General features: G+C 40.1%; 1 protein-coding gene across 1 annotated transcript in view; it reads right to left on the reverse strand.

The window, feature by feature from the left end:
• LOC101858368 (protein sel-1 homolog 3) overlaps window positions 1-14,165 on the reverse strand; it is a gene marked incomplete in the record, with an annotated part of 68,034 nt that overhangs the window by 6,771 nt on the left and 47,098 nt on the right. The window contains 2 exon segments of the mRNA XM_013089415.2: window positions 13,004-13,106; window positions 13,731-13,858. Of these exon segments, the coding sequence (XP_012944869.1) occupies window positions 13,004-13,106; window positions 13,731-13,858 (231 nt within the window).

A 14,165-nucleotide genomic window follows, 5' to 3' on the forward strand; every position in this document is an offset into this window, starting at 1 on the left:
CAGCTCCTTGTTTCCATTTTTGTCTTTCTCAGCATGCGCAACTTGTACATGGGACTGCCTTCATTCAAGAAGGCCAAGTGTTAGATCTTACCTATCCAAAGAACAACAGGTGTATGGCTGAAAGACAGCAGTAAGAAGGAGCCAAGGAGTAGCAGTAGCTGGCTGCAGAAAGAGTAAGATGCCTCAAGGGAGGGGCAAAACATGTGTAGACGACAGAGCACTGTTAGACGTTTTAAGCTTGGGAAATGTTTTATTTCTGTAGCTTCTCCCCTAATAATCACAAATTAATATGTTATTTCTTTTAATTGAGTCAGTGTATTATCATGGCAGCCATAAGGTAAAAAGTTTGGCTAACTAGATCATCAGTTGATGACCCCTTCAGTCTTTCGTAATGCTATATATGTCTTGTTTTTCAATTATTATCAAAGCCATCTTCATTAAGATCAAGAGTGTTATTTCAAAACTGTTGAAGTTTAGAAGTCCTTTTATTATTGTAATTGGTAGTACGTACTCATCAAGACGAGCATTTTGATGTATGATTTATGTAAATCGGATAATTAGCAGCTGAATTACAAACGTTTTTGGAGACGCTAAAATGACGGTCACGCGTTTCCTATGTTAAAAATTGACCAATTTTGCCTGAAAAATGGCGATGAATATTGACCATAACTTTTGAACTAATAAAGCTATCTAAAAAAAATTAAAAAGCATAATAATCAGTGCCCCAGGCTCTATCCATTTGTGTGTCTTTTTGTTCTATTTAATCAATTTGAATTCTTTTAGAAAAGTGCCTAGTTAGAGAGCGCAGATTAGGAAAATTTTCGACCTCTATTCCAAATGTGTGTTTGTCTTCTTTTCCTCCCCCAAATCCCCTGTTTGTATAATATATATATATATAGAGGTGAGTGTTTGTGGAACTTCTATCCGCTCACGTCATCCATTCTCACTCACATTCACGCAAAAATGGAAAAGTTGAGAGAAGCTTTAAGATAAATGAAAATAAAAACCAGCCCCAGGGCGCAAAAATATTTAGAAGACAGAAAAAAAAATTGTTTTTGAATAGGTATGCCTTTTATTTTATTTGCAAAATTCAGTACATTTTTATCCAAATATTTCTTCAGCATATGCAACTGATATCACGGATTCTAAGAACCTGTATTTTTTTTTAAAGCAACATTTTGTGCTTAGTTCATCTGAACAGATGGTCGATGAAATGAAATAGTGTTCAAATTCAAAATTTTAATAAAAAAAAAAAAGTCCCGGCAGTACTTGAAATTGAGATCTTTAGAGGGACGAAGGTTCATCTCCCAAATGATGTGCGTAAACTCTCAATGGAAACTTTAGCAAAATGAGCCTTACGGCCAGCTCTAGATTGATCACTTTTTTTTTGGGTATGTGTTTTACAGCACTCGCAACTGCATAATAAGGTCATATGAGTGCGCGGGACACATTAAACATTTTCATTTGGTAGGAAATTTTGAATTTTTGCCCGGGCGGCGGCCGAAGCCTACTCTTATCGATTTTAGACCACCAAGGGATCTTTAACGTGCGCAACTTGGACACGGGCCCTCCGAGATTTTTCGCCCTGGTCCTGTGTAGATCTTTCCTACCAGAAGATCAGGAATGTGGCTGAAAGACAGCAGTAAGTAGGAGCCAAGGAGTAACAGTAGAACGGCTGCAGAAAGGGCCAGGAGCCTAGAGAAGGGGGCAAAGGAGGTCAGGGGGTGGGGGCAGAAAGATGAGACGAAAGCAGACGACAGAACATTGCAAGAGAACAGGAAAGGAAGTGAAAGGAGACAATTTTAGAGAAGGAAATGTTTCGGTCGCTACTCTGATTCGAACCCGGGACCTTTGGATGAGAGGCGATCACCTTAACTTCTAGGCCACGAAAGCTCCCCGATTAATCCCTAAAAGCCGGCACCGGACCAGAAAAAATGCTAGTACCTATTTTAGGTAGTCTAATGGCTTGGTTACACCAAAGAGTTTACAGTAATACTATTACTGTAAACCCTCTCTGGTTACACGTAACAATAAATTTTACAACCCCCCCCAAAAAAAACTGGATGATATAGCGATCATACGATAAATCGTTAGGTGTAACCACACAATTGACGAAATTTGGATGATTGAACGTTGGCTTGAAGACTCAATCGAGAAATCAAATACTGCTTGATATTTTTCGTGCGATCATCTTCATATTTTTTTTTTGGGGGAGACACGCTGTGACGTAGAAGTCTCTTTGAGGTTTGCTACCGCGCAGGGTTATACTTAGGGAGCAAACTTTTAAAAATAATATAATTATCGCATCTTAAAACTGATTTCATATTCGGAATCAATGTCTCAAAATAAGCTGAGTAGCTCGCTGGGATCCTGATTTGATGCAAAAATATGTAAATTTTAGTAATTGTATTATTTAGTTGATCGTCAATGGTGAAGTGCATCAAGATCACTCGGTGCGTTGCACATCTGCAGTCAAGTTAAAGCTTCTCTTTCTACACACGACACGGTACAGTAAGGCCAACCTTTTCTAAAGACACTGTTCTGCTATATCCAAATGTACAGGGGAGGGGGTGGGGCTATCGTGATCTAGAGGTACAGTGTCGCCTTCCATTCTTCATGCATTAGGTCTCGAACTCGAAACTTTCAATAGAGTGCAGGCATGGGGGCTCTCGTGGCCTAGAGGTTAAGGTGTTGGCCTCTCATTCAAAGGTCCCGGGTTCGATTCCGGGTAGCGACCAAAAAATTTTCTTCTCTAAAATTGTCTCCTTTCACATCTTTTCCTGATCTCTAACAATGTTCTGTTGTCTGCTTTCATTTCCACTTTCTGCCCCCACCCCCTCACCGCCTTTGCCCCCTCCTCTGGGCTCCTAACTCTTTCTGCAGCCTTTCTACTGCTACTCCTTGGCTCCTCCTAACTGCTGTCTTTCTGCCACACCCCTGATCTTCTGGTAGGAAAGATCTACACCTAGCCTTCTCGGACAAGGGCGAAAAATCTAGGAGGGCCCGTGTGCAAGTTGTGCACGTTAAAGATCCCTTGGTGGTCTAAAATCGATAAGAGTAGGCTTCGGCCGCCACCCGGGCAAAATTCAAAATTTCCTACCAACGAAAAAGTATTAGGTGTGTCCCGCGCGCTCATATGACCTTATGCAGTTGCGAGCGCCGTAAAACCCTATACTAAACAAACAAACAACAAGAGTGCAGGCAAATCGCTGTCGTAGCAAAGGGACATGGTGGCTTTATGTCGAGGAATCTCCTCGATCGAACGAAAACTGAACGATAGATTGGAACGTGTAAACAGACAACGCAGTTCCATAAACGACGAATTTGATACAATTTATCGTTGCGTGTAACCGGGGCTTAACCGGGGTTTTAGGATTGACTCGGCTGCGCCGCGGCTCGAGCCCTCGAGGAGACCACCCACGTTTCAGCTCCCGACGCGAGGCTGACGTCTGCACAAGGTCACCGCACCGGTGTCGTCAGTGGTCGCAGTGACAGGCGAGTAAGTGGGGGGGGGGGGGGGGGGGGGGGGTGAGGACAGAGGGATGTCACTCACACCAAACAAAAACATCCGCCCAAAATGTGTTTGTCAACTCTCATTGTAGTTTCACGAACCGTCACTCCATAATGACTAATCCAGTAGGTTTTTTTAAAATGGTTGCTTCCCTTGAGTCTTGAGGAGATTAAAAATGGTACTACTGAAGCTCACGGCTGTGACGTCACCCACGTAAACAAACGAGGACTTTCACTTGTCACGACAAGAAACAGAGAAAGGAGCAAACCACACCAGAGCACACGCCAACCACCCACTTATAAACCATGTAGACTTGGGCAAAATATAATACACAGTACGTGTTATAATGTTCGTTCCTTTGTCTGAGGAGTTATCCCCTCCGTCACTGTCGCTGAGGAATGAAGAATTTTCTTTCACCCAACATCACCTTTCACCCCAACAGCGCTTCTTGTTTTCAAAATCCCTTTTCTTTCCTTCTCAGTCTCAGCGCCTATCGCAAAAAAGGTAGTTGTGACACCTTGATCGGTATGGCGGTAGAACAGGTACAAATCGGTGACTACTGGAAAATCGGCAGATTTCGGCAGTCTTGCTACTTTCTTACCGTGGAGTCTGTTTAGTCCAAACAAAGTTTGCCCGAAAACAGCGGGATCCCGATCTTTTGTTCACTTTTGTTTGAACAACTTCTCTAAACCAAAAACTCGGCTAGACCTGACTAATAATAATTGGTTACTTTTAAGGATGAAGCATTGGAGAATATTGTGACAACAGGCACGTTTGATGGAAAGAGAGGCAGAGGCAAAGGCAAGGAAAAGATACTGGACAAGTTGACAACATGGCTGGTAACAGCAAGAACGACAGACACCATCGCTGCAACACAAGACAGTGAAGTGGAGGTCCATGATCGCCCCCGCCAGTTGGCAAGGCACAGGATGAATGAATTTAAGCACAAGGGGACTATCCCGAAAACTGCTGTTTTGATAAAATCGAAGGTTGAGATTTTGGACCCTTGTTCAATTTCTTTAAAATACACTGACAGTTTCCTCTATAACCAAACAAATATACACACCAATGAAACCAAACTTCTCCTATAGGCAGGACAATGCCCACTTTTGGTGTACGTCAAGATTTCTGGAAACCCCTCTAATCTAGGTTAGCCCGCTTGTCCCTAAAAGAGACCAACTTATATAGTGGCCTCCAAAAGAAATTTGAAAATGTAATCACCCAATCATCGTGTTTTGACCGGCACTACCCGTTCATGCAGCATGTCAATTTAAAGCTGAATAAATGCTGCATCGCCTGACACATTGGTATTTCATTTGTGTTAAGAGACGCCCGAGATATGGTCGCTCTAAGTTAACCTTAAAAAAAAATCCGGGCGTAGCAAAATTGTGCGAAATCAGAGAAATGCGAAAGTGTGTTCGAGCGTTTATTGAAGTACACCAACATTGGTGGAACGGACATGTATGATGTATTGAATGTCAAATGAAAAGAGAATACTATGTGATTCAGCGTGGTGGAATCAGACTCTCGTCAATTTTTGGGCATGTAGAGTTATTGGTATCATCTTAAAGCTTGTTCACTTGTCTTTATTTGGATGAAAAAAATATCCATTTATCTTGAATGCAAGTCGAGATATTTGCGAATGAAGTACGTGTGGTTACCTGTTTTCAGAGGTAAAATTAGTGAGAAAATGGCCGCCCAAAATTAGTTATTTCCTTAGCTTAAGAATCCGTGGTAATAGAAAATTTACATTTTTTGTGCCTTTAATCAACGTTTTTCAGACAAATCTTCACAGAAATAAGTTCTTTAATAGGCATGAAAGGTGTTGAGTCAAAAACAAAAATTTAATAAAAATTCTCAAACCTGCGGAAAAATGCAAGTTTCTTCACTTTGATTATTGTGACGAGAGCCTGATTCCACCACGCTGCCTCACATATTGTCTCCGCAATGAACATCATCTTCTGGTGATATTTTCTAACATATCGGAGAACAGAGATAAACACATGAGTCGCACAAAACCTGGACTGAATATAACACGTGCTCATTAGTATGAATTTTGTTTTGGTTTAGGAGCTAATGCTTTCGTGTCGGGCACGACACCGTTTCTGCACACGGACTGTGTGTGTTAGATTTTGGGCGTGATCATCTGTGAGTGAGGAACAGAGGTCACGAAACTGCCATGGTTTTTGGGTGGTCTGGGGTGGAATTGACGAAACCGCCCTCATGAGAACCACCGGATGGCTTGGTTTGGTCGACTACAACGCGCAAGTTCTGGAACGTCTTACCCGCTCTTTTTGTCATGGTGTCATTCCAGTAGACATCTCCATGTATAGCAAGGAACTTTTTCACAGGGAAACTAAACAATTCTTGGAAAACCAAACCATATCAACGTTGGAGTGATCACCAGTAGATCTAAATAGCCACGATGTGAATCCTACAGGACCAGGTGTGTACCGAGTGAAGTACCGTGAAAACAGCAGCTGAAGAAGAGCCATTTTGCTCCCAACCCAGACCCTTTATTTTTCAACTCTCTCTGACATTTGGGATGAAATGACGGATACTTATGTCCAAAATTTAACATACTCGATGTCTAAAGGGTTCGTGCACTACACAAAACGAATGGCTCCAAAGCAAAATAATAATGAGCACATTTATTGTTAAGTCCAAGCTTTGCATGGTATTAATATTATTGTGACTGCTCTGGTTTCCGGTTTATTTGTAACTATAGTGACAAAATATCAAAATAGGATATTGTTTATTGCAAGACAAGATTTTTCCCTTCATTGGATATGTAATGTATGTCCGTTCTATCAATATTGATGCTCCTCAATACACGCGCTACGCACAATTTTGCCAAAACTGATTTTTTTAAAGGTCAATTTTGAGTGACCATATCTCCGGCGTCTCCTGACAGATATGAAGTTTTGTGTCAGATGATGCAGAATTCATTTTGCTTCAAATAGGTATACTGGATGAGTTGGTAATGCTAGGCTTTAACACGATGATTGGGTGGTTACATTTTCAAGGTTATATATATATATATATATATATATATATATATATATATATATATATATATATATATATATATATATATATGTATATAACCTTTAAAATGTAACTAGAAAGTGTAGATGAAAGCATATGACAGAACATGACTAGAGAACAGAAAAAGAAGTGAAAGGAGAAAATTTCTTACTCGAATATTCTGCTTTTCTGCTTCTATATAGTCTATATATCTGTCAGACTTTGTGAAGTAAAGTTTCAACAATGTTTTAATAAACGAATAAGGGAATATTAGGAACAATATTTTATGAGGGTGTCTTGGTGTCATGTTTTTATGAAGTCTATTTGTGGTATGGTATTAACATCAGATGGACAGACAGGATCATCAACGAGAACAAGACAGAGTTCAGTCAGAGATGTGGTGGAAAAAAGACCGTGGTGATGGATTGGGCATACTCTCAGGAAGTCAAGCAGCTGCATAAGAAGGAAAGTAAAAAATCAAGGCTAAGGTCACGTTTCCCAAGAGAAGAGTCACACAAAGTGATGTACAGAAAAGTGGGAAGACATGGAGTAACATCAAGTGGATAGCCCAGGATAGGGAAAGGTGGAAAGTGTTTGTTCGTGGCCCTGATCCAGGATGTTTTTTTTTTTGTTGTTGTTGTTGTAGTAGAGTGTTTTACGGCGCTCGCAACTGCATAGGTCATATGAGCGCGCGGGACACACCTAATATTTTTAGTTGGTAGGAAATTTTGAATTTTGCCCGGGTGGCGGCCGAAGCCTATTCTTATCGATTTTAGACCACCAAGGGATCTTTAACGTGCGCAACTTGCACACGGGCCCTCCGAGATTTTTCGCCCTTGTCCGAGAAGACTAGGTGTAGATCTTTCCTACCAGAAGATCAGGGGTGTGGCTGAAAGACTGCAGTAAGAAGAAGCGAAGGAGTAGCAGTAGAAAGGCTGCAGAAATAATCAGGAGCCCAGAGGAGATCCAGGATGAAAAGGGCAGTGATGATGATGATAACGATGATGATGGTAATGACATAAACAGATTATTACTAGAGCTTCAAGCCATTAGACATGAAAATAAGGTGAAAATTATACAGATGGGATTGAAAAGTAAAAAACAGCGATTGCGTTTTCCCACACACTTACTTTATGACATAACCACAAAACACATTAGCAAAAGTCTTCAAAGTTAGATCATCCTTTTTTCTCAAAACTGAGAAAACACGCAACTCTGGCTTCCCCCTTGCACCCTTCACATATTAATATATCATATATATATATATCACTACCTCAGTATTACAAGCTCTATCTGACATTATTGGCCATTCGGAGTTTACTAAGACCACGAGGCCATGAAACAAAATGCTCTATCAAAATCGTAAGAATTTGGGCAATTCTCCTGAAAACTTGAACTTTTTGTTAGACGAGCAACAACTTTTAGAATTCAAACAAACAGCTTGAAAATGTGCTCAGTACACCTTTGACATGTCTAGTTTTTAATTGATTGAGTAGGTGTTTTACAGCGCAATCGACTCAATTTTGGTCATTTAAGCGCCAACAGGTTTCACCTCAACAAAATCAGACGAGTTTTAGTAAGAGTCTTTCGGAGCTCGCAACCGCACACGGTCACACTATTCTCGTTATGCGAAAAGGTCGGACAGACATTTATGAAAAATTTTGTAAATATGGTAAAGACTTATATACAATATTAATTTCCGTGTATGTATATACACACCGATAATGATAACTATATATTTTTATATTCTATTAAATAGTTATATTTCTTTTACATAACTTAAATTTTTTCTATGGTCTACAATGTCAAAAAGAGTTTTGATATCTTTACATTCAAAATATTTATTACGAACATCATTAAAATCGACACATTCCATTAGGATGTGCCGAGCTGTGAAATTTGTGTTGCACGCCACGCAAAAGGAGCTTCCTCTCCTTTGAGCAAATGTTTATGCGTGACGTGCGTGTGTCCTATCTTTAGTCTGGTAAAAATTAATTTTTCTTTTCGTAGGAGAGACAGTGGTATCCTGGGCGCAAGTTTCGGTTGAATGTAATGGAGTTTGTTGTGCATTTGTTGATTCCAAATTTGGGACCAGGAGGATGTGATGTGTTCTTTTACTTTCAGTTTCATGTCAGAGAAAGGGATTTTACTATTTGTGAAGCGTGCTGACAAAACGAGTTACTTCTCAGATTCAAGCCTTAAAGAAACAGATAAATCACGCTTATATGTGAAGTTTTTACAGTGTATTAGTATGAAACAATAAAAGACAGGTTATAGTTAAAGAATATGGAATCAATTGAAAATCTACAAGTTTGACCCTAATGTCGATTTTTGGCCAATATCTCCATTTGTGGATTGCGAGAAGTAACTCATTTTGTCAGCATGACTCACATTTTTGTTTTCAGGTAGTTTTAGAGATTCTTCGGCAAATTGGTCAACGGCTTCGTTGCCACCAATGCCTTCATGGCTTGGAAGCCAAGCTGTTGTAATAGTTTTCCCAGACTGATGTAGAAAATGCAGTTTAATTATAAGTTTTACAATTCTGTTGTCGGAGGTGTCAGAGCGCTCTAAAGATTTCAGACAAGAGAGAGTCTGAAAGGATTAGGAAAGTAGACTTGGTTGATTCATCTATTATATTTAGGGCCATCTCAAGAGCTGTAGCCTCAGCAGTGTAGACTGAAGCTTCTGGGTGGAGTTTCCTTAAGCTTAAGTTGTGTGGCGATGCAAGGGCAGCAGCTCCTACTGAGGAATCATTTTTGGATCCGTCTGTAAAGAGTTTCTCTGCTTCAGGGTATCTATTTATTAGCTGTTTGTGTGAGTTTAAGTATGTAGTTTTGTCTGTAGACTTTTTGTTGTGTTTTTCAAGACTAGTATCTATATTTGGTTTGGTTAATGCCATGGAGGTATGCTGGACATGGCAAAGGGCTCGATTATGTCTTCAGAAAAATCAAAGTCTTTGAGATCGTTCTGGATTCTTATTCCGAAAGGGCTTACTTTATGTCCTAAGGAGGATAGAGTTTTTAGGTCTTCGGGAAGGCCAAACACACATTTGTGGGCTGGGTTTTGGGGTACTGAGCTAAGTTTCAAAGCGTACTGCAAAGAGAGTTTTTTTCGTCTAAATTCTAAACATGGTTCGTGAGCTTCTGCCAGTAAACTTTCTACAGGTGAAGTACGGAAAACGCCTAGGGCAAAACGAAGGCCTTGGTTCTGAACAGGGTCGAACATTTTAAGGTAAGACTTTCTGGCTGATCCGTAAACAGGACTGGCATAGTCCAGCCTGGAACAGAAAAGGGAGTGGTAAAGTTGAAGAAGTATTTCAGTATCTCCTCTCCATTCGGGATTGGATAATACTTTTAAGGCGTTGAGAGCACTCTGACACCTCGTCTTTAGGTCTTTCAAGTGTGGCAGGAAAGAAAGGTTATTGTTGAAGATTACGCCCAGGAAACGAGTTTGTTTTTTAACAGGAATTTTCTCCCCAAACAAATATAAATCTGGTTGTCGCACACACTTGTGAGACAGACAAAAATGTACACTGTTTGTTTTTGTTGTAGAGAATTTGAACCCGTGCCCGTTTGCCCAAGTTTCCAGTTTATGGAATTGAAGCTGAAGCTGACGTTCAATGTGATCCATTTTGGATTTGGATTTATAGCAGATCAGGAAGTCGTCAATGTAAAGTGAGCAGTCAATATTGTTTTGAAGGGTTTTTGTGATGGAATTGATTTTGATTTCGAAAAGAATGGGCGATAAGATGCTTCCCTGGGGGACGCCTTCTTCTTGTGTGTATAAATTTGATAGGGTTGAACCTACTTTTACTTGAAATGATCAATCTTTCAAAAAGTTTCGTATAAATTCTGGAAGATTTCCGCGTAAGCCCAAGTCATGCAGGTCTTTCAGAATACCATGTTTCCATGTGGTGTCGAAGGCATTTTCTAAGTCGAAACAAAGAGCCACAAGGTGCTCTTTTCGAATGAAAGCTTCACGAATGAAAGTTTCAAGTCGGACCAGATGGTTAATAGTAAAGCGATTTTTGCGAAAGCTGCATTGGAAATTGGATAAGGAGCTTGAGGTTTCGAGAAACCACATTAGACGTTTGTTAATAAGTTTTTCCATAAGTTTGCAGAAACAGTTTGTAAGTGCTATGGGGCGGTAGTTTGATGGGTATAGAGTGATCTTTTCCTGCTTTTGGGATTGGTATAACAGTGCATTGGTGTGTTGTTGTTTATTTTAGAGACATAATTTCTAAAAGATGTTTTTTTGGCCGTTCTGATTATTCTGCGTTCTTGGGCTCGCGCAATTTTGAAATTTGTGAGGTTTTGTGATTGAACTAAAAAAGATTAACCCATTATTTTTGCGGTCTTGCTAGTCTTATCATAATCCAAGACGACAAAATCGGCCACTGTGTCCTATATATTATTGGGATAACACTTTTTTTTCTAAACTTTGGTAAAAATGACGAAGTTCGTGTAACCATTAAGACAAATGTATAAACTTACTTTCTTTTGGTTAAAGCCAATATTAATTTTTGATAAAAACTAAGGGCAAAGCTACACTGTGGACGAGGCGAAGTAGCAAGGGCGGGGCAATCAAAATAAAAACAAATAATGAAAAGACGGACGTTACTAGTCATACCAAGAACGGCACAAAGCGAGGAGATGCCAGGAGGAATCTCCGGCCGATGTACAATCTCTTTCACTGATTGAAATGTACATGTGTGCACACGAGCACATATTGACAGCATGCTTGACACTTACTAGTAGATCTACATCATTTCAGGGATGAGAACAGGAAAGGAAAACGAGAATAGTGACTCAAAATTGTTTGTGAAAGCAAAAATGAAAAATAAAAGCAAAGCAAACAATGAATTTACTTTTATTCAAAATAAGACACTATAGAATTGGCCTTTTTTCAATTTTGTGGATCTAAATCCATCGGTTCTCCAAAACATCTCCTTCTAATACACTCTTTCCATCTGACTCTCATTCTTTCTTTCTCAATCGTCGAAATAGGATGTCTGAAGTTAGTAGTTCTTCTGGTGAGTTTAACCATGATCGTTTTATGCACATGGGAAAGGTAATCACGACTCTTCAAACTTAATCTGCAAATCTGCTTTCGTCGTCTGGTAAAATTCTCTTCAAGTGGTGAAATTCACCAAACTACTGACGCATTTAATTAATCGGGGGCACCCACTCCTTTCTTTCTTTTATCTTGGGAGCTACCTTGTCGATCAGGAGAAACGGATCGAATCTTTGTTCATTTTCAACTGAAACTAAAATTGACCATACGGCGTCACATCGCTTTCATCGCTCCCTCCGACTCGCTCCTGGTGTTTTCGCCTTGTCTTGCCCCCCCCCCCCCCCAGGCCTACAGTGTGGCATTACCCAAAATAGGACATATCAATATGTTTTGTATTCCCTTGACAGAGTCTATCTCAAAGTTAAATTAGTGCAGGGTGTTCAGTTTTCATCCTAAGATTTCTCTAAGAATTGTCTACATCTCATTTTTGTTGTTAAGGGTAAATAGTGATTTTAAGTAGAACTCTCAGGGTAACCGACAAATATAGGCTTATAACGGCCCATTTCTCCATGCGAAGGACATAACATTCGGTCTGAAACGTTCCACGTCTCGTTCGTAAAATGATTTTAAAAATAGTAACCCTATCTTCAGTTGAAAAGACGGTTTTAAAAGTGTAATTTTTCACTGTAGAACTAGAAAGTTACTCAAAGAATTCAAATAATTTCATTAGAAATAGTTTGAAATAATATTGTGAAACTAAGCAAAATGGACGTCAAATTTGTCAAAACTAAGTACTGAGCAGATAGAACTTTGTAATTAGCAATACGATGTTGCGAGTGTGACTCGTCTTCATATAGACGTGTCACTGAGGTAGCGATATATGTGGCAGGACGTGGGGAAAACAGGCGCTCGTTAATTTTAGGGCATGTAGAGTTATTGGTATTGTCTTAAAGGTTGTTCAGTTGTCTTTCTATTGGTGAAAATAATCCCAATCTGTCTTTAAAAGAAGTTAAGACATTTGAGATTGAAGAAGGTGGGGTCGCCTAGTTTCAAAAGTAGAATAAGCGAGAACATGACAGTCAAAGTGTGGTTATTTCCTTAGCTAGATAGTATATGAACACTGAAAACTTACATTTTTGTGCCTTTAATGAACGTTTTTCGGTAAAAATCCACATACTAATGTGTTCTTAATTGGATAACTATGGTGTTAAGCCAAAAAACCCCAAAAATTCGACAAAAATTGCCAAACTGATAGAAAATTGCCAGTTTCTTCAATTTCATTATTTTGACGAGCGCCTGATTTCACCACGCTGCCTCACACATGATAAACCGGGAGGTACTCACCTTCATGTAGACGTGATACTGAGGTAGCGATATGATAAACCGGGAGGTACTCACCTTCATGTAGACGTGATACTGAGGTAGCGATATGATAAACCGGGAGGTACTCACCTTCATGTAGACGTGATACTGCTCCCACACGTCCCTGCACCACACGCGGAACCAGGCCAGGGAGCAGGGGATGAACGCCTCGCTACGGAGGGATTCTCGGCATCTGGGGCAGATAGTGACGAGGTGGGGTGGGGGAGATGTTTGTTCAAATATCGAAAGATATAAAAGAAGCTTTTTACTATCTAGCTTAAGGCTAATGTCAGAATATACATCAATGTGAGTTGCTCTTTCGAGTAAGCACCTATATATTACAACTCTGAAAAAAAAAAGATCTTGTAATTAAATTCCTGCATGTGCTTGAATGACGCATCTGATGTACATTTTGTCAGCTTTACTTCTCTTTTCATACTGAATTTTAGTAAGAGTAATAAATAACCTATATTTTTAGGTACACCTGTATGTGCTTTTCCCCACACATGTTTAAGACCCAATTTAGATTACTTAAGAGCCCCCCTCCCCTTTCCACCAACTCCTCCACCACTCTCACAGTAGCAGAATCAACTCCTCTCTCCCCCCCACCAACACTAATTAACACAATCCCCCACTTTTCCCAGTCCCCGTCCTTCACCCTCAACATCCCTACGCACATCCCCCCCCTCACACACCTACCCACCGACCCCCCACACAGAAACAAAACACCTTCCCACTTACACACACACACACACACACACACACACACACACACACACACACACACACACACACACACACACACACACACACTGACCTGGCATAGAGCTCCAACAGCAGGGAGACATTGGTCTGCTGAGCCTCCACAGGGATCTGTAGTGAGTTCCACACAGCGCTCACCACCGGGGCTCCCTCCTCCACCATATAGGCCAGGTTAAACAGAGCCTACAAATAGAGATAGAATATGGGTGGTTTGGCGGGTGCTCTTCTAGTTTTAGTAAGAGTTTTTCGGCACTTGCAACACAATAAGATCATATAAGTGCCTGGTGTGGTCTGCCCCACCTTTCTTATCAAACATCTATAATCCTTATCTCTCTTCCTACATTTTTTGAGTGTGTTTCGTTTTTGCAAATTTTATTTACAACAAAGAGATAGAATTATGCTTCACTGAATATTGATTTTTAAATGATGCCATAGTTTATGTTTGACATGTCTTTTGTCATTCCAATAACAAAGTAATAATAATAATAAT

This window comes from Aplysia californica, unplaced genomic scaffold, assembly GCF_000002075.1.
Source record: "Aplysia californica isolate F4 #8 unplaced genomic scaffold, AplCal3.0 scaffold00947, whole genome shotgun sequence".
NCBI lineage: Eukaryota > Metazoa > Mollusca > Gastropoda > Aplysiida > Aplysiidae > Aplysia > Aplysia californica.